Raw genomic sequence first — 20,747 nt, forward strand, 5'->3', positions numbered from 1 at the left:
TCTCCATTACCCAAACAAGTAACAGAACAATCCGCTCATGTTTTCTGGTTTGTTTTTATGAACCTGTAGGAAAGTTTGAGCCAAAGGAAAGTTTTATCTAAGGCTTTCCCAAGTTTATCTTGAAAGTAGGTGGAGTCAACTCAAGTTAGCAGACATTCCTTCATTAAACTGAGAGCTTGCTATATATGCCAGACGAGGCAGCATCTCTTCTGAGTAAACTGAAAATGTATCTAGGAGATAAGTATCTGAGAGTGAGCACCTATGAGGCACCATGAGAATAAAATATTACTTTTAGAAGGCTAATGTGTGATCAGTTCACCAAAAAAAAGTGACAATGCAAACATAAATCCAAAAGGAATCTCAGTAAAGACAAAACATCAGAAAATGTACATAATTTAATCATGTTATTGTATAACAAACATTAAAATATAGCTCTGGTTGTGTAAGTAAGTCAGTCAGTACAAATGTATTTTTCTAAATATCTGTCCAGAAGAACCCCTTAGGAAACAAAATATATTCTGTGCCTTTCCTGGGAATGTGCTTTCTAACACAGGCTATCGAGTGTACTGAGATAGGCAATTCCTATGCGGACGATGAGTGTAATATGGTGCAGCTATTCTGGAATAGAGTTTTGAAATTCTTTTTGAGTCTTTATCCTATTCATATCTTCTGGCACAGTATAATCGCATCTAAAAAATTGTTCTAAAAAATAATCGGAAATTGGCTGGGCACACTTGTAATCCCAGCACTTTGGGAGGTTAAGGCAGGAAGATCACCTGAGGTCAGGAGTTCGAGACCATCCTGACTAACATGGTGAAACTGTCTCTACTAAATACAAAAAATTAGCTGGGCGTGGTGGTGCATGCCTGTAATCCCAGCTACTCAGGAGGCTGAGGCAGGAGAATAGCTTAAACCCAGGAGGTGGAGGTTGCCGTGAGCCAAGATTGCAGCATTGCACTCCAGCCTCGGCAACAAGAGCAAAACTCCATCACAAAAAAAAAAAAAAATCAGAAATTCAGAAAAAGATTTTTGTACCATTAATGTTACAAATAATAATAGAACTATTAAATAATACTTTAAAAATATAATGAAACCATCATGTATAATTGTAAATGCTTTCAATTACATAGGGAAATGCTTACAAAAATAATATCAATCCCAAATGGCATAAAATTGTATGTATAGCATACCTTCAATATTTAAGGATATATGCATAAAAAAGACTGAAAAAAGCCTGGGCCTGGTGGCTCACACCTGCAGCCCCAGCACTTTGGGAAGCTGGGACACCACCTGGGAGGCAGGTGGATTGCTTGAGTCCAGGAATTCAAGACCAGCCTGGGCAACATGACAAAACCCTGTCTCCACAAAAAAAATTAGCTGGGCGTGGTGGCACATGCATGTAGTCCCAGCTACTCAGGAGGCTGAAGTGAGAGGATCACTTGAGCCCGGGAGGCAGAGGCTGCAGTGAGCTGTGATTGCACCACTGCACTCCAGCCTGGGTGACACAGAGAAACCCTGTCTCAAGGGAAAAAAAAAGAAAGAAAGAAAAAAAATACAGTATTAAGAGTGATTATACAGTGGTATTATGAGATGATTAATGTGACCTCCTTCATACATTCCTGTACTCTCCAAAATTTCCACAATGATGTATTATTATATTTTCAAAAAATGATTTTGGAGAAATATTCCTAAATAATAACAGAGTAATTCAAAAATACAATAATACATTATTTTTTAAATAAAAATGGCATTACAAATCAATTTACAAAAACTCCAGACAGGACTTAGAATAAGATTTATACTTTGACCATATGCCAATAAAAATAGAAAGGAAATTACTACATATACACATAAAATATAAATGAATTTTATTTATGAATGTATAGATGTACAGCAAATAGGAAAGATAATACATTAAAAGAACATATAGCCAGGTAGAGTTTTATCTCAGGAATTTAAGGATGTTTTAATATTACAAAAACCCTTATTTTAATCATATTAGTCAATTTAAGTGATAAAAATATGATTGTATCAAAAGATACTAATTCCTTTTATCAAGCTTTTAGCTTCCAACAAACAAGAATAGAAGATGTTATTTCTGTTATCCTAACAAAGAACATTTGTTTAAAACCAACAATTAACTTCATATGTAATGAAGAAATATCAAAAAAACTTATTACAATTTTATGAAACCCAAAAACAGAATAGAAATACCTATGAGTTTATATTTAGAAAAAGCAAACAGGCCATCTAAAACTGTCAGAACAAAGACAATCACCAAAAGATACATATTTTAAAAGTTAATAGCTTTCTAATAATAGAGATTCCCATGCTGACAGCAACATAGATATAAAACAGCCAAGAAAGAATTAATTAGGGTATATATAAAACCTAGACAAAAAGAAGAACCAAGTATAATGAAAAAAATCAAGAAACATGACAATAATGGAGACTAAATCCCTCGATGGAAAGAATTATTATCATAAATGTAAGTCTTAAAGAGTTAACTTTGGATGTAGACAAGCCAAATTGAAGCACTAAAAAGATGTTGACCTTATATAACACATTCCTTAGGGGGAAAGAAAGATTTTTTAATATTGGAAAAAATATGGTTAGGCATAGTGGCTCATGCCTGTAATCCCAGCACATTCAGAGGCCAAGGCGGGAGGACTGCTTGAGCTTAGGAGTTCAAGACCAGCCTGGACAACATAGTGAGACCGGGTCTCTACTAAAAACCTAAAAAAATTAGCTGAGTATGGTGGCATGCACCTATATAGTCCCAGCTACTAGGGAAGCTGAGGCAAGAGGATGGCTTGAGCCCGAGAAATCAAGGCTGCAGGGAGCTATAATTGTGCCCTGCACTCCAGCCTGGGCAACAGAGTGAGACCCTGTCTCAACAAAACGTAGGAGAGGCCGGGAGCGGTGGCTCACGCCTGTAATCCCAGCACTTTGGGAGGCCGAGGCGGGCGGATCACAAGGTCAGGAGATCGAGACCATCCTGGCTAACATGGTGAAACCTCGTCTCTACTAAAAATACAAAAAAATTAGCCGGGCGTGGTGGCGGGCAGTGTAGTCCCAGCTACTTGGGAGGCTGAGGCAGGAGAATGGCGTGAACCCGGGAGGCGGAGCTTGCAGTGAGCCGAGATTGTGCCACTGCACTCCAGGCTGGGTGACAGAGCGAGACTCCATCTCAAAAAAAAAAAAAAAAAAAAAAAAAAGGGTAGGAGAAGGAGGAAAAACAACGAAGACCAATATGCTACTGATTCACATGGATTCAAATACAAAGTATAATCCATTATATGGCAAAAAAAATATGTCTTCACTACCAAGTGTTACAATTACCAAGAATAAATAATGTTTTGCTCAGAGCTAGGGAGTAAAAACACACAGCATTGCAACATAAAGTAAGTGCTATGTTAGGCCTGTAAGAATGCTACAAGAGTTACCTCTTTTGGAGTCAAGAAAGGCCAACCTGGCGTTTTGAAGAATCCAATTTTGCCAGGTTGTGACGCAGGAAGAAGGAAGAAGGAATGGCACTTATAAAAGAGGGAACATCAGGCTGAGTGCAGTGGCTCACTTATAATACTAGCACTTTGGGAGGCCGAGGCGGGTGGATCACTTGAGATGAGGAGTTCAAGACCAGCCTGGCCAACATGGTGAAACCCCATCTCTACTAAAAATACAAAAATTAGCCAGGCATGGTGGTGCACGCCTATAATCCCAGCTACTCAGGAGGCTGAGGCAGGAGAATCACTTGAACCTGGGAGACGGAGGTTGCAGTGAGCTGAGATCATGCCACTGCACTCCAGCCTGGGCGACAGAGTAAGACTCCATCTCAAAGGAAAAAAGAAAAAAAAAACAAACCAGGGAATATCATTTACAGAGAATCACAAGACAAAATAGCACATTCCAGAAATTCCAAGTAGGTCAAGTACATACAATGTTGGTCTGCATTTTAAAAACTCAACTAAAGTCAATATTCAACCAGAACATTTCTCATAACAATCTGAATTTCTGGCTTCTTTTTTAAAAACTGGGCAATATGACAAAGTGGGCCCACATTCCCACATGGATACAAGAGGCAGGCATCCCTTTTAGATGGGACAGTTTGCCACAGCACTTCTCCCTTCTCCCATTTCTCTCGCATCCAGTTCACTTCATCCATTTAACTCACCTTTCTAGTCCCTGCAGGCGTTTGAGTTTACAAATACCACCCTACATGATGAGGACCAAGGAAGGTTTCAGCAGGAAAAAAGCCGTATGATTAGGTTTGCTTTCAAAACATCAGGCAGCCAGATGGAAGGCAGAAGTGAAGAGTGGTAAGGAGACCAGTGAAATCCACAAAAGCCTATTCTATTAAAGATTAAAACAGGGCTACCATCACTGCAGTGGGAACCAGGCACCTTTTACCAAAAACTCCCGTTAACAGATGACTTGAAAACCATGGAGTTTATGCATCTGTAGGATATATGCAGGAAGGCAATGAGGGTTTGAAACCAGGCAGTATGTACGGGGTGGAAAGAAAGGAGCAGAGAAGGATAAATATTTGAAAGGCTATTGAGGGGAAGAAACTCTCCAACACTGGGTAACCAATTTGACAAAGGAAACAGGGAGAAAGAAAAGCATACGACAATTTACAGCTTTTTGCCTATGTCATTAGGTAGATAGTGGTGACATTCAAAAATAAGGAAATAAAAGGAGGAATAAGACTAGAGGAAAATTCATAATTCAATTTAGAATATGTTGAATTTGTAGAGTCTATAGACATGCGACTTGACATCAAAAACCCCGATAAATTACCAAAGAAAACTCTTCTCCAACTATAACGTGATAACTTTCCAACAGCTGAATCATGAGTGAAAATCAGAAAAAGACAGGCAGGGTTATATAAAATATTTTACAGAATGAATACCAATAAAACTAAGATTAAAGTAGACTATTATAGAATTGAATAAAATACTGCAACAAAGATGACAGAGGACCAATAACTTCACATATAAAAGCATAATGATAAGATATAAAAACAGAACAAAAACAAGTAAAGGTCCAGCAAGTCTCTCAATGTAAAGGAAATGCACTTATACCCTACACTGTTTCCATTAAAGATTTAAGATAGCTTACTACAAAAATATACATAGTAAAATGATGTGTAAATAATAGTAATAATTAAATGTAAAAAATTTTTTTTCATTATCACTAGGAGAAATCTGGACTAGAAAAAAAGAAACAATATGCAGAGCATAAAGGCTTTCAGAAATATTGTTGACAATGAAAGTAAAAAGGTCAACACAAGCAGCATGACTCATTATCTATTAGGAGAAAGCACAGCCATTTCTCACTTTAAAAAGGACATTTTTGCTTTTTCCCCAATTGAAAAGATAGCATTTCATGATAGAAATTTCTCTACATCGTTAATAGGTGCAGCACACCAGCATGGCACATGTATACATATGTAACTAACCTGCACATTGTGCACATGTATCCTAAAACTTAAAGTATAATAATAATAAAATAAAAAATAAAAATAAAATTAAAAAAAGAAATTTCTCTACATTAGTTTAGCTTTATGAAAACGTATTACATTGTCTCTGTTTCTCAAATGTTATGTTACTGCAGGACAGTTGAATTTAAAAAAAAACAACAACAAAACTTTACACAGTGACATTGGGGGATGACTACAATAAACAGAACAAAAAAATTAATCGCATAAAGCTGCTTCTTGTGGTACCCCTTGATGAAAATAAACCACAAAATATTGAAACGCAACTCAATGAACACAGCTGGGTAGGTGGAGAGCAGGGAGGAAGGGAGAAGGGAGAAAGGGGAAAGGGAACATGAAATGGGTGAGGTATACAGACTTTTGATGGTCCATCCTGAGCCACAGTTAGAATGGATACAATTTAAAGGAGTGGATACACTGCTCATCCTTCAAACTATTGCGACTGGGCTTTGGTAAACGTTCAGCAAGAGACGAAGAGTAGACAGAGTCTCACGCCTGTAATCCCAGCAGTTTGGGAGGCCGAAGCAGGCTGATCACCTGAGGTCAGGAGTTCAAGACCAGCCTGACCAACATGGTGAAACCTCATCTCTACTAAAAATACATAATTAACTGGGCGTGGTGGCGCATGCCTGTAATCCCAGCTACTTGGGAGGCTGAGGGAGAATTGCTTGAACCCGGGAGGCGGAGGTTATGGTGGGCTGAGATCACGCCATTGCACTCCAGCCTGGGCAACAAGAGTGAAACTCCGTCTCAAAAAAAAAAAAAAAGAGTAGACAGAGTGAGGTAGAAGTCTCTGGAGAGAACCCAAAGGTTATATACTCTGTACTATTGGCTGAGGATGGACATACAAAAATTGAATATCATCCAAGCACAGTATTGCTGAGGTCCTTTCATGAAAATTGCGAGGCCTCGTTAAAGGTTGTCCCACATCAGCATAGAGGAGGGCCCCATTAATAAAAGGCCAAATATAAAATGAAAAAACAAGGACAATAAGAAAGCAGACACCAGAAAGCTATTCACTCATACATATATTTTAAAAATGCAAATGACAGTATCCTTTAGCATCTATAAGCTAAGCAAAAGTAAAAAATAGCTGGAAAAATTCAATATTCTGCAGATTTTAAGACAGGAGTTATATTCAAAATTTGTTAGAGGCTGGGTGCAGTGGCTCATGCCTATAATCCTAGCACTCTGGGAGGCAGAGGCAAGCAGATCAGTTGAGCCCAGGAGTTCAAGACTAGCCTGGGCAACATGGCAAAATACCCTCTCTACAAAAAAAAAAAAAAATACAAAAAATTAGCTGGTTGTGGTGCATACCTGTAGTCCCAGCTACTCAGGAGGCTGAGGTGGGAAGATCACCTGAGCCCAGGAAGTCAAGGCTGCAGTGAGCCGAGATCATGTCACTGCACTCCAGCCTGGGCAACAAGCAAGACTACCTCAAAAAAAAAAAAATTGTTAGAAAAAGGCAAGTAGTTAAATAAACTATGATATATTAATGTATCTGTGCAAAAACATGATTATGTATGATGTGAACACATATAGAAAGATGCTTGAGACAATATTAAGTAAAAAAAAATAATGTGTGCAAAGTACTCTATGATTGCCACAATATAAATTGACAGAAAAACAATGGTGGACCACAGAAGTCAGCAGAGCTCCATCTACCCAGCCTGAGGAAAGCACCTAGGAGCTGCAGGTAGAAGCTGCCATCTTCAGCACTCACCCTGGACTGGCCCCATCTGCATTCAGTTTTAGCCTCTCTTTGCCTGCTCAATGTCCAACCCCATCCCCAACCACCCATGCCTAACTGTATTCTTCCAAAAGGACATTTTCTCCTTTTCCATCTTCTTTACTTCTCACAACACACTGTGAGGTAGATGTTATTATGACCATTACAAATCTATCATTAAATGAATGGTTACAAATTAAAGCTAAACAGAAGGCTTGTTTTCAGATCTTCCAAGCTTCTTGGAACTAAGCTTCTTCTTAGTTCACTGACCCCCTTTAAGGTTTACCTGGGCAGGGCTTCTTGGCCGACTGAGCAGGGACAGAAGCCAGAGGACCAGCTTCTGCAGCTCCAGCTGCGTGCACTCCTTGCTTCTCAAGGCCTTGTGAATGCTCAGTAGAAGGTGATGAATTATCTACAAAGAGGAAAGGGATAAGTTTTCCTACGATGATACCCCAAGTTTCATTTTATGTTGGGAGCAACAGCCCAGCTAACCAGACATCAGACAAGACTCCCAACACCTGGATTTGGAGAGTTCATGTCTTCTGGGTTTTAAAAAATTGTATGTGTGTGTGGATAAAAAATAGAGAGACAGAGAGAGAGCAAGTGGAAAGTCACTATGTCACAGGAGAGACTCACCAAACAGAACCAGATGAAGACAATGACAGGCCCTAGACAAAGCATAGGGTAGAAGGTACCTGCCACCATTCACGGTTCCCTAAACAGCCCGACACTGGTATATGCAGAGCCCTCCCTGCCTGCACTCACTACGTCTGACACTAACATCCCAACACATGAAAACCCGATGGTGAAAGCTTAGCAACTCCGCCTTTGGTGATTTACTTTTCCCAACAGCAATTCTCCTAAGCCTACCACCCACTGATTTCTAGGTATCAGCAAATGTAACAGAATAAGTAACTGAATGCATTATAATTAAAAGAACACCAAACCACACTCTGTAGACTAAAAAACTACTAAAGGCCAGGTGCAGTGGCTCACACCTGTCATCCCAACACTTTGGGAGGCCAGGGCTGGAGGACTGCTTGAGCCCAGGAGTTCAAAAGCAGCCTGGTCAACATAGTAAAACCTTGTCCCTACAAAAGAAAAATTAAAAAAAATAGCTGGACATGGTGGCATGTGCCTATAGTCCCAGCTACCAGGGAGGCTGAGCAGAAAGATCACTTGAGCCCAGGAGTTCGAGGCTGCAGTGAGTCATTATTGTGCCATTGTACTCCAGCCTAGGCAACAGAGCAAGATCCTGTCTCCAAAAACAATAAAAATTACTGAAAGACTATGGGAATATATTTATAATGGGAATATGCAATATTCCTAGCAATATGGGAAAATATGATGTTGTATAAAGTAGAAATTTAAGATATTAAATTAACATATACTTTGAGCACAACTGGATTCGTGTTTGTATATAACAGAAATAAAGGGCCTATAATAAAATTGTAACAAGTATAGTAGAGTGAGCAAAATCATATACAATTTTCATTTCCAGTTGCTATTTTCCAAATGGTTCTGTAACGTCGTTAAAATTACTTAAAAATTAACAAAGCCAAAAATTCTATTTATGAAAAGAAAGCCATCCCTACATTAATCTTACTTTTCCAGTCACTGGCCCATCTCCTTCCTCTTTTTCCTAACCATGCCGTTAAAACTTTTCTACCAGGCCGGGCGGGTGGCTCATGCCTGTAATCCCAGCACTTTGGGAGGCCAAGGCAGGCGAATCATGAGGTCAAGAGATTGAGACCATCCTGGCCAACATGGTGAAACCCCGTCTCTACTAAAAATACAAAAATTAGCTGGGCGTGGTGGCACATGCCTGTAGTCTCAGCTACTCGGGGGGCTGAGGCAGGAGAATCGCTTGAACCCGGGAGGCAGAGGATGCAGTGAGCCCCGATCACGCCACTGTACTTCAGCCTAGGGGACAGACCGAGACTCTGTCTCAAAAAAAAAAATTTGTTCTACCTACTTCCTGACATCCAATTTACCAACAAGCTACTGTTCAATCACTTGGGTAGATTCTAGTAGCTGGCAGTGACAGTGCTAAGGATAAACTCCATCCCTTCCCTCCTTTGGTTAGGATCACCGTTCTATACAATAAAATGTTGCCCGTTCTAAACTTTCCCAAGAACAAAGCTGAAATTAACATAGGAACTGCTTTGCCCCCAGACTCACTTTCATGTCACTGTTCTTACTTCTTTACAGTGAAGCATCCCAAAACTATATCGCTGATACTTCTCTGTCCTCCTTGGATATTCCTACCTGTATTTTCCTGCATCTTGTGCAGCTTCATATGCTTGTAGGTGGAGATTATCTGAAAATTAACAACACTTGGAATATTCAGTCCTTGGTCCTGTAGCAGCTTCAAAGATGCAGCATGGATAAGCTGATGAGATCGTTTGCAGGTCTGAAGTTTGCATTCTCCCTTGACAAAGGATTTGCACACATGAAACTTGTTGCATTTATCCTTGAGGTTGCAGTAGCCATAGAGGGCTTCCCCTTTGTTGTAGAGCAAACAGACCTGGTACAGAAATGAGGCAACACCTGAAATATTAGTTTTCTTTTTTTTTTTTTTTTTTTTTGGCAGGGGGAGATGGAGTCTCCCTCTGTCACCCAGGCTGGAGTGCAGTGGCACCATCTTGGCTCACTGCAACCTACATCTCCCGGGTTCAAGCAATTCTCCTGCCTCAGCCTCCCAAGTAGCTGAGAATACAGGCGTTCACCACCACAGCCAGCTAATTTTTGTATTTTTAGTAGAGACGGGGTTTCACCATGTTGGCCAGGCTGGACTCGACCTCCTCTCCTCAGGTGATCTGGCCACCTCAGCCTCTCAAAGTGCTGGGATTACAGGTGTGAGCCACCACACCTGGCCAATATTAGTTTTCACTCTATCTTTTAAGCCAGAAGACTATAGTTTCTCTAGCTAAACTGAAGACTAAATTACATCTTCTGATCACCAGTGGCTGTTAAAATCTTTGGGTGAAAGCCTGATGATAGTGTAGTGGTGCTAACCATACTCCAGCTGCTGTGGGCACTGGCTGCTCGTGACTCACAGCTGCCCCTCTCTTACTTTACACTCTCAGCTGACCTGCCCTCTGTCCCCAAAGCCTGTAGCCAATGAATGACTTAGATAAAGCTAAAAAATGCTAGAGTGCCTCAAAGCTAGACTCAGTGTGATCTTTGTTCCACAGCTCCCCATGAATCAAGTCAAGGCCAGACCTTATGTGCTTGTAGCTTTTCCTTCCTTAGACCCTGCTTCCCTCTCTCCCACACTGGGTTTTCCTGAAAAACCCGCCTTCAGAAAAATCACATGTACCTGGGTCTGTATCTCAGGCTCTGCTTCCAGGGAAACCAATTTCAACGGGTGGCACAAAGATATAATTTATGATCCAGACAAGGGCATTTTTAGGCTGCAAGGGAGCACTATTAATAATCACACTGGGACAACTAATATAAACTGAGTCTATCCCAGACACACCAAGACCACACTGATGGGGAACTTCATAATGATGGGATTAGGCTGTTGACCCTGAAACCACGCATCAGTCTTAGCCTCTCGCACAAAGATGACATTATACGCCTCCTGATGTGACACAACAGGAAACAGAACTGTCCAGGTTTTACTATGGAAGTCTGACATCCCCGGCAACCCCTCAGTCCCAGGCAAATGGGATGGTGAGTCACTCTAACAATGCTGCACATGTAAAAACAATTCTTGCTATAAAATAAATCCTGGCCGGGCGCAGTGGCTTACGCCCGTAATCCCAGCACTTTGGGAGGCCAAGGCAGAAGGATCACCTGAGGTCAGGAGTTCATAACAGCCTGGCCAACACGGTGAAACCCCTACTCTACTAAAAATACAAAAATTAGCCAGGCATGATGGCACACGCCTGTAATTCCAGCTACTGGGGAGGCTGAGGCAGGAGAATCACATGAACTGGGGAGGTGGAGGTTGCAGTGAGTGAGCCAACATTGTGCCACTGCACTCCAGCCTGGGCGACAGAGCAAGACTCCATTTCAAAAATAAATAAGGCCGGGTGTGGTGGCTCACGCCTGTAATCCCAGCACTTTGGGAGGCCAAGGCGGGTGGATCAAAAGGTCAGGAGTTCAAGACCAGCCTGGCCAATATGGTGAAACCCCGACTCTACCAAAAATACAAAAATTAGCCAGTCGTGGTGGCACCTGTAATCCCAGCTGCTTGGGATGCTGAGGCAGAATTGCTTAATCCGGGTGGCAGAGGTTGCAGTGAGCTGAGATCGCGCCACTGCACTCCAGGCTAGACGACAGAGTGAGTCTCCATCTCAAAAAATAATAATAATAAATAAAATAAAGTAAAATAAATCCTAAATCTGATCAAAATTTGAGGGATACAGGAACATGTTCAATAGTACTACAGGAATGTAATCAGTCAAATCTAAAATATGGGAAATCCTACAAGACACAGATGACCTGGTTTAAAATGAAATAGCATCCTATTTATAGTTGTGATGCCAATTTCCTAAAACAAATTCATAACTTTAATGCAATTTCTACCCTTCTCAAAGAATTCCTTTAAAGTAGTTTTAGGAATTTAAGTGATTCTAAAGCTTATCTGGAAAAGGAGACATGAATTGATTAAACAAACAAAATTAGGCAGGCACAGTGGCTCATGGCTGTACTCCTAGCACTTTGGGAGACCAATGATGGCAAATTGCTTGAGCCAAGGAGTTCAATACCAGCCTAGGCAACACAGCAAGACCCTGTCTCTACAAAAAAATTTAAAAAGTTGACTGGGCACAGTGGCTCACGCCTGTAATCCTAACACTTCGGGAGGCCAAGGCAGGTGAATTGCCTGAGCTCAGGAGTTTGAGATCAGCCTGGGCAACATGGTGAAACCCTGTCTCTACTAAAAACACAACAAATTAGTTAGGCATGGTAGCACATGCTTGTAGTCCCAGCTAATAGGGAGGCTGAGGCACAAGAATTGCTCGAACCTGGGAGGCAGAGGTTGCAGTGAGCTAAGACCATGCCACTGCACTCCAGTCTGGGCGACAGAGCAAGACTCTGTCTACAAAACAAACAAACAAAAACAAAAAAACAAAAAAAAGTATCTGGGGGCTGGGCACTATGGCTCACGCCTGTTATCCCAGCACTTTGGGAGGCCGAGGTGGGCGGATCACTTGAGGTCAGGAGTTCAAGACCAGCCTGGCCAAAATGACAAAACCCATCTCTACTCAAAATACGAAAAACTAGCTGAGTATGGTGGCGAGCACCTGCAATCCCAGCTACTCGGGAGGCTGAGGCAGGAGAATCGCTTGAACCAGGGAGGTGGAGATTGCAGTGAGCTGAGATCACGCCACTGCACTCCAGCCTGGGCGATAGAGCAAGATTCCATCTCAAAAAAACAAAACAAAAAAAAGTAGCTGGGTGTGGTGGTGTACACCTGTAGTCCCAGCTACTCGAGAGGCTGAAGTGCAAGGACTGCTTGAGCCCAGGAGATCAAGGTTGCAGTGAGCTATGACCAGCCTGGGCAACATAGCAAAACCCTGTCTCTGCACTCCAGCCTGGGTGACACAGCGAGAACATGTCTCTAAAAGAGTAAATAAACTTTAAAAATGAAAGATAAACTACTTTAATTAGTATGATAGTGGTTCAAGAATTGGAGATCATGGAAAATAGATCCTAGACCTACTCAAAATATTAGAACAGCCTGTTCCTTATAGATTTGTTAAAATTAAGGAGAATAGGGATATGTAGGTCGAAGGGAACAAAGTTTCAATTAGACAGGATGAATTTCTGGAAATCCATTGTATTAACAAGGTGACTGTAGTTAATAATAATATAATGGCTGGGCACAGTGGCTCACACCTATAATCCCAGCACTCTGGGAGGCTGAGGTGGGCGGATCACGAGGTCAGGAGATCGAGACCATCCTGGCTAACAAGGTGAAACCCCATCTCTACTAAAAAAAATACAAAAAATTAGCTGGGCATGGTGATGGGCGCCTGTAGTCCCGGCTACTCAGGAGGCTGAGGCAGGAGAATGGCATGAACCCGGGAGGCGGAGCTTGCAGTGAGCTGAGACCGCACCACTGCACTCCAGCCTGGGTGATAGAGTGAGACTCCATCTCAAAAAAAAAGAAATAAATAAAATAAAATAAAAATAAAAATAAAATAAAATAAATAAAAAATAAAATAAATTTAAAAAAATATATACTGTATACCCGAAAATTGCTGTCCTTACCACACCCAAAAAATAATAGCTATGTGAAGTAATGGTATGCTAATTAGCCTAATCGTTGCAATCAATTCACAATGTAAATATATTAAAACATCACATCATACACTGTAAATATAAAATTATTTGTCAACTATACTTCAATAAAGACAAAAATTTGATAGAATTCAACTATGAAACTATATAAGCCTGGCCAGGCACAATGGCTCACGCCTGTAATCCCAGCACTTTGGGAGGCTGAGGCAGAGGGATTACTTGAGGTCAGGCATATAAGACCAGCCTGGCCAACACGGTGAAACGCTCTCTCTACCAAAAAGTACAAAAATTAGCTGGGCATGGTGGCACGTGCCTGTAGTCCCAACTATTCAGGAGACTGAGGTGGGAGAATCACTTGAACTCAGGAGGCAGAGTCTACAGTGAGCCGAGGTACTTCCAGCCTGTGTGACAGAGTAAGACCCTGTCTCAAAAAAAAAAAAAAACAAACTATATAAGTCTGATGTTTTCTTGTGCAAGCCTTCTAACTAACGCTTTGAGGTTTAATGCTTTTATTTTAAAAATTTTTATGAGACTATTTTGGTTTTGTTTCTTCTTGAATCCATTTTGACGAGCTATATTTTTCTAGAAATTTGTCCATTAATGCACCAGCATGAAATGTTACATATTTGTCTATTGTCTTTTTTATTGAGAGAGTGGTAAAAGCAATCATCAGGCATTTCATACAAGAGATGTGAGGCACCATTCTTGCCTCGTGCACTGTGTTTTTCCACAGTCCCTGCTGTCCACATGGTCACGTTTTGTGCCACATGTCACCTACTTCCAGCCCCAGGTGATGGGGACAAGTGGAGGCACAGGGGAGGCTCCTGTCGTAAGTGCAGCCAACCCATCAGCTGCTCACAAAACACTGAAGTAGTCTAATATGACAAGGTGAGGCTGGGCCCAGGATACACCCTAAAAAAGGGCACATCAAAAAAAATTCGATAGATTTGACAAAATAAAAATATTAAACTTCTATAAATCAAAAAGTACTATAAAATTAAAAGGCAAATAGCAGCAGCACCACGCCTTCTCTCTGAGAGGAAGGACTGGACCCAGCCTCATAGCTGCAGCCACCCGCCTCACCCTTCCTGCCAATAACCTGCTTCAGCTACTGCTTGGATCTACTTTGGGCAACATGGTTGGTTGGAATGCATCTGGCTCACAACCATGACGTACCAGACTTGGCTTCAGTGCTTGAAGAAATGAAACAGGTTATGCATGTCAGGAAGAAACCTCCTTGTTCCTGAGATCAACTCCAGGACTGCCTTCTGGGTACAGATTCTGCTGCCTTGAGAGCAGCCTCTGCCAACTGCACCAAAGGCTCCAGCTCCCACCTCTAGTCTTGTGGCTATCTTCCTTTCTAGACTCTGAAATGCCTTAGAGTTAAAATCAGGCCACAATTATGAACTATCCTCTGTTTTCTCAACATCTCCCCTTCTTCCCACCTCTCTTCCGGCCAAGTGGAGGTGTCTATGATAGCACCACTGTGCTAGATTAGAAAATCTTGCTTTTAATTGGTGGTCTTAATTGACGTTCCAATTTTCTCTTGGGATTTGTACTATTTTGTTTTTAAAACTTCTTTGTATATGACTAAACCCAAACAAACATACTATTTTGCTATGATAGCAATTATAAAGGGTACCTTTAAAGCATTTGAAACTGAATCATGTTGCTTCAAAGCAATTAAAATTAATATATAAAGCCAAAAGAAAAATAAATGGGGAAAGTACTTGTAACAAATGTGACATGAGGGTGACTCCCTGGTGACTCACCTCTGGTAAAAGACAGGGGTCATTCTGCAAAAGCAGGATCCGAAGCTGGTTTTCATTGAGACCAAAAAGTCCATGGTTTTTCAGGACCTGCATGTTGACAGGTGTGTGGATATCATGGGAAAGGGTACAGGTAGACCTAAAAGAACAAAGCCCTCGGTCAGATGCCCAGGTGAAGAAGGACCAGTCTGTCCAATTCCTTGCCTTGAGCAGCTTTCAATTTATTTAATACATGTGAAGTTGAGTAATTTTCATGAAACCGGGGATAGAATGGCCTAATAAGCAGTGATGGAAAATAAGAAAGTTGGGTTGAAGCAACTCCTCTCCCAGGGTCATTTGAATTTTCAGTAGGGATGCTTTGAAGCCAAGGGTCGCCCACCTCGCCTGAGGATGCGTATCTGTTCCGTAGGCGACTGCACCTGAGCTTCTCCCTGGCAACAGCTGCCACAGTCCACCAACGTTAAAAAGAAAGCGCCCCTATCCCCAGCACCGCTTTGGCGGGGTGTGTGGCTAGAGACAACCAAGGAAAATTCGGGGATGTGAAGCACACCCTGGGGTCAGGAGGCAGCCCCGAACCCAGCTCCAGCAGTCAGGAACCACAGGGCCTCACCCAAGCCATCCAGCCCTGTTTCCTGGGGTGAGACTGGCTCAGCGCTGTTAAACCTAGAGGGCGCAGACCCGCTTCTGCACAAGTCTGTGGATATGGGGGAACGGCGATTTCCGGCTAAAGGGTCCAGGGATCTCATGGGATCCTCAGACGCCCCTCGCCCCCCACCTCCCGCCAAAGATCAGCGGAGTAAGTGAACTCCGAAGTCCCAGTCCGGATTTAACCCGGCCGCGTCGCGCAGGATCCGGGGGGGCGGGCGCGGGCAGCAACTTTTCTGGCGGGGGCGGTTGAGACGTCTCCATGGAGAGGACCTTCGCGCCTTTCCGCCCAGCTGCTGGGAGCGCGGGGGAGGCCGCCCAAGAAAGGCCTGCGGGAGGGGGTCGTCCAGCCCCGCGTCCCCGGCCCCGGGCAGGACGAAGCCCCCCTTCCCGTCGCTCCCACTTCCAGCAGGACGGCCAGGCCCGCGGCCAGCGCCCACAGTCCCCGCCCGCCGCCGCCTTCTCACCAGCAGTCCCGGTTGGGGCACTTGCCCAGCATGTGCCGGCGGCAGAAGTGCAGCTGGTCGCAGGCCTGGCACTCGCCGCGCTGGTAGCGGGCGCAGAGGCGCACAGAGGACACGGCCACCACCCTCCAGGCGGAGGTGCCGCCACCGCCCACCGCGCCGGCCGCCGCCTCGGCCTCAGCGTCCCCGAGGCCCTCCTGCGTCTCCACCTCCTGCAGCAGGAAACGCTCGGGCCCGGCGCGCTGCAGCACGTCCCGGAGCCTGGCCTCCGACAGCTCCACGTGGCCGCGCAGGTCCTTCAGGAACATGCGGCCGCCGTGGGCGCACAGCACCTTGGTGAGGAAGGAGCACACTGTGGGCTCCGCCATGGTCGCTGGCACGGGCCCTGTGTGCGCGGCGCCGCGAGCCGCGGCGGGCAGGCTCCTCCCAGTCACGTCCACGATTTCCAGCGAACATCCCGGGGATGGGCCTGGGCCTGGGCCTGGCGAGGGGTGGGCCTGCGGGAGGCCGGGTGAGGGGCGGCCCCGGCGCGCATGGAAGCAGGGCACGGCGCCTGCGGATCCCCTGGACGCGGACTCAGGCGGGGACAGCGTTGATGGAGCGTCTGCTCCGCCCGGGCACCGTTCTGGGCGAGGCCTGGCCTTGAGGGGCTTGTATAGTGGGAGTCACAAAGGTACTCGCCAACAAGTAAGACAACTGGTAGTGCTAGGGAAGCCTGCGGAGAAGGCGAAATAGGTAAAAGGTAGTAGGAGGTGAGTGTCCGGGCTGCTTCGGGGGAGGTGGCCACTAGCCACATGTGGCTGCTGAGCACTTCTGGGATTTGTTGTTGTTGTTGTATTTTTATTTTTGGAGACAAGGTCTCACTTTATCGCCCAGGCTGGAGTGCAGTGGCGCTATCATAGTTCGCTGCAGCCTGGAACTCCTGGGCTCAAGCGATCCTCCCACCTCAGCCTCCTGAGTAGCTGAGAGCGAAGGTGCGCACCTCTAATTTTTTTGGTTTTTGTTTTGTTTTGTGGAAACGGAGTCTCCCCATGTTGCCCAGGCTGGTCTCGAACTCCTCAAGCGATCCACCTGCCTCCGCCTCCCAGAGCACTGGAATTACAGGCGTGAGCCACCCCGCGGGGCCTGCTGAGCTTTATTGGAAAGTGGCTAGTCCGAATTGAGATGTAACATAAGTGTGAAATACACACACTAGATTTTGAGGACTGAGAATGAAAAAAAAAGTAAAATATCTCATTAACTTTATATGAATCACATGTTAAACTGATAATATTTTGGATATATTTGGATAAATAAAACGTTATGACAACTTCATGTGTTGCTTCTACTTTCCTAATGTAGCTATGAGGAAATTTTACATTGCAAATGTGGATTACCTTATTTTTGTTGAGCAGCACCAGTCTAGAGCTGCCTTAAGCATCCATGGTTTTTGTCCAACACCTTGCTTGTTTAATGAACGTTTGTTGAGCCAACTACTAACGCAGTGACAGTACAAAGATGAATCAGACCATCAGAGAACTCAGCCAGCCTAGCTGCTGTTTTACAAGGTGCTTGTGAGGATTAAATGCATTAATGTCATGTAATGTAAAGAAGCTGGAGAGGAAGACAATTGGCCAGATGCCAGAAGACCTTCTCTGCCATGCTGTGAAATTTGGACTTATATCCCGAGAACTTTGGGAAGTCACTAAAGGATTTTCATCTGGGAAGTGTGTATGTCTCCTGAGTGCCACTCAAGGTGTGTCGTTCAGCTCTGGGCTTTAATGTCTTCTCTTCAGCAAAACCTTTCCTGACCTCTCAAATCTAAAGTAGCTCCCCAGTCTGCATGGAACTTACCACTGATATTTTTCTTCTTTATTGTGTATTTATATATTTAGCTATAGAATTCAGGCTCATGAAAGCAGGAACCTTGTTTTGCTCATTGCTGTATCCCTACCACCTAAAATAGTACCTGGCCATATTGTAGGATAGGTGTTTTGGAAAGACCCCTGGCAGCAATGAGAAGAATGGATTTCTGGAAAAGCAAGACGAGGTGGGGAGTAACAGAAAATAAACAGGATTTGAGGGACTATAACCCAAATGTTATTTATGTTGAGTTTGCAGTGGACAACCCAAGGTAAGACGCTCAACAGGCAGGTATATTCTGTGTACAGGTCTAGACCTTGAGGGACATGAGAAAGGAAGAGATGTAGATTTGCGTGACATCAGAGTATTAGGTAACTGAGAGTTGAGAGTTGATAAGATCACCTGGCAAAAATGAAGAGTGTGAAAAAGCAGAGGTGGGGGGAAAGAAGCTTGGCAAATACCCACATTAAATAAGCAAGTGGGGGAAGAGAAAAATAGGCAGTAGTCTACGTCCCCTTGGCACTCAGCATTTGTTCCTGAACTCTCTGCCTAAGCTTTTTCCAACAGAAAGCAAGCAGCCAGCAGGAAAGGCAGGCTGGAATTACCAAGCAGCCAACACCTCCAGGAAGAGCCTTCATCCAGGGATATTGGGGAATTGGTGGTTTGAGGATGCACTCTCAACCCTAAAATTGGCATCAGGATTATTTTAAACTAAAGACGTGTAAGATTCAATAGAGGCAAAAAGAAGCCTTCTTGAAGGTTCCTTTATTTCAGTAAAAGCAGAACCTTCTGGGAATGAGGCTGCCATTCATCCCGTCTCCAGGGGTTTATGGACATGAAATAGAAGACCATGTGCACCTGCATAAACAACATGATCACAAACTTCCTTATCTCCTGTTTGTTCCCTAGAAACCCCTTTGTTCTTCCCATAGGAGCCTTTTTGCCCCCCTTCTCTCCCCTATTAAGTTAGGTAAATAAATCATCATCACTTCTTTTGTGCAGTGCCATATGCATATATATTTTTTCTCTTGTCAGTTAAATTTGCAGCCCCTCAGAACTGAACATAAGAGGGTGCAGGAAAAGTTTGTCCTCCCCAACAATGGATCAAACAGCCCAACTCATAATTCCTCATGTGGAACCACTTGGAGGTGTACATTCCATGGTCTCCCAATGTTTCCTCAGTGGAACTGAACCCTAGTTGCCCACAGCCACACCTGCTCATTAGCACTCCCCATACAGTCTTCCTGCCTTTCCTTGCCGCACCTCCCCATTCCCCTGCCAGTGTTTCTTAGGATCACCTCCCAAGTAAACTGCGTGCATTCAATCCTTGTTGGATTGCTCCTGAGGGAACATAGCCTAACATATAAACTGATAAGGAGAGGTTAGAGAAAAATGAGAGTCATTCATGGACACACAGAGGAGAGAGTTTCAAGGAGGAAGTGATCAACATGGTGAGATACTACAGAGGGGAGCTTTCCTACAAGGGAAAGCTTGTAGGCAGTGATAACCTAGGCAGGTTTATTTCAGAGGAATAATGAGAAAAGGTAGATTTCTGTAGGTTAAAAAAAGAAGAATGGAAAAATCCAGGACTTTACTTCTAAAAGTAAGTAAGGTAATGATAATAAGAGGAAGACACAAGACTGAGAAAGGTATTTTATTATAGGAGAGACAAGCATAGTTACATGCTGAGTAGAAAGAGCCCGTAAGGCCGGGCGCGGTGGCTCACGCCTGTAATCCCAGCACTTTGGGAGGCCGAGGCAGGCGGATCATGAGGTCAGGAGTTCGAGACCATCCTGGCTAACATGGTGAAACCCCGTCTCTACTAAAAATACAAAAAATTAGCCAGGCGTGGTGGCTGGCGCCTGTAGTCCCAGCTACTCGGGAGGCTGAGGCAGGAGAATGGCATGAACCCGGGAGGCGGAGCTTGCAGTGAGCCAAGATTGCACCACTGTACTCCAGCCTGGGGAACAGAGCGAAACTCTGTCTCAAAAACAAAGAGAAAAGAAAGAGCTAGTAAGAATGGAAAGTTGAAAATAAAGGAGGCCAGGTGCGGTGGCTCATGCCTGCAGTCCCAGCCCTTTGGGAGGCTGAGGCAGGAGAATCACTTGAGTCCAGGAGTTTGAGATCAGCCTGGGCAACATGGTAGAACCCTGTCTCTACTAAAAATGCAAAAATTAGCTAGGCGTGGTGGCATGTGCCTGTAGTCTCAGCTACTCAGGAGGCTGAGGTGGGAGGATTGCTTCAGTCTAGGAGGTCAGAGGCTGCAGTGAGCCAAGATCATGCTACTGTACTCCAGCCTGGGCGACAGAAAAAGGTAGAAAGGAAGGGAAAGGAAAGAAAAGGAAGGAGAGAAGAAAAAAAGAAAGAATATAAAGGAAAGGGGAATCGTAATCAGCGGGGGATGTCCATAGGCAGTGAGAGAGAATGGGAGATGTCAGAGGAACTAACCTCCGACAGGAGGGGAGATGCTTCTTCCATTCACACAACAGGAAAGGAGGCAAGGATTAGAGCACCTAAAGACAAGTTTGTAGGCTTTGTTT

At 43.9% G+C, this 20,747-nt stretch overlaps 1 protein-coding gene across 1 annotated transcript; it reads right to left on the reverse strand.

Annotated features, from left to right (window-relative positions):
• Positions 1-1,851: 1,851 nt before the first annotated feature.
• On the reverse strand, positions 1,852-17,602 carry ZC3HAV1L (zinc finger CCCH-type containing, antiviral 1 like). The gene is made up of 5 exons (XM_063667868.1): positions 16,369-17,602; positions 15,260-15,395; positions 9,498-9,756; positions 7,516-7,641; positions 1,852-3,834 (listed from the first exon to the last, which is right to left on the reverse strand). The coding sequence occupies exons 1-5, from the start codon at positions 16,731-16,733 to the stop codon at positions 3,791-3,793; spliced, it is 930 nt and encodes a 309-aa protein (XP_063523938.1). The 5' UTR covers positions 16,734-17,602; the 3' UTR covers positions 1,852-3,790.
• Between the last annotated feature and the right edge of the window lie 3,145 nt (positions 17,603-20,747).

The sequence above is a fragment of the Pongo pygmaeus genome, chromosome 6 (genome assembly GCF_028885625.2).
Source record: "Pongo pygmaeus isolate AG05252 chromosome 6, NHGRI_mPonPyg2-v2.0_pri, whole genome shotgun sequence".
Taxonomy (NCBI): Eukaryota; Metazoa; Chordata; class Mammalia; order Primates; family Hominidae; genus Pongo; species Pongo pygmaeus.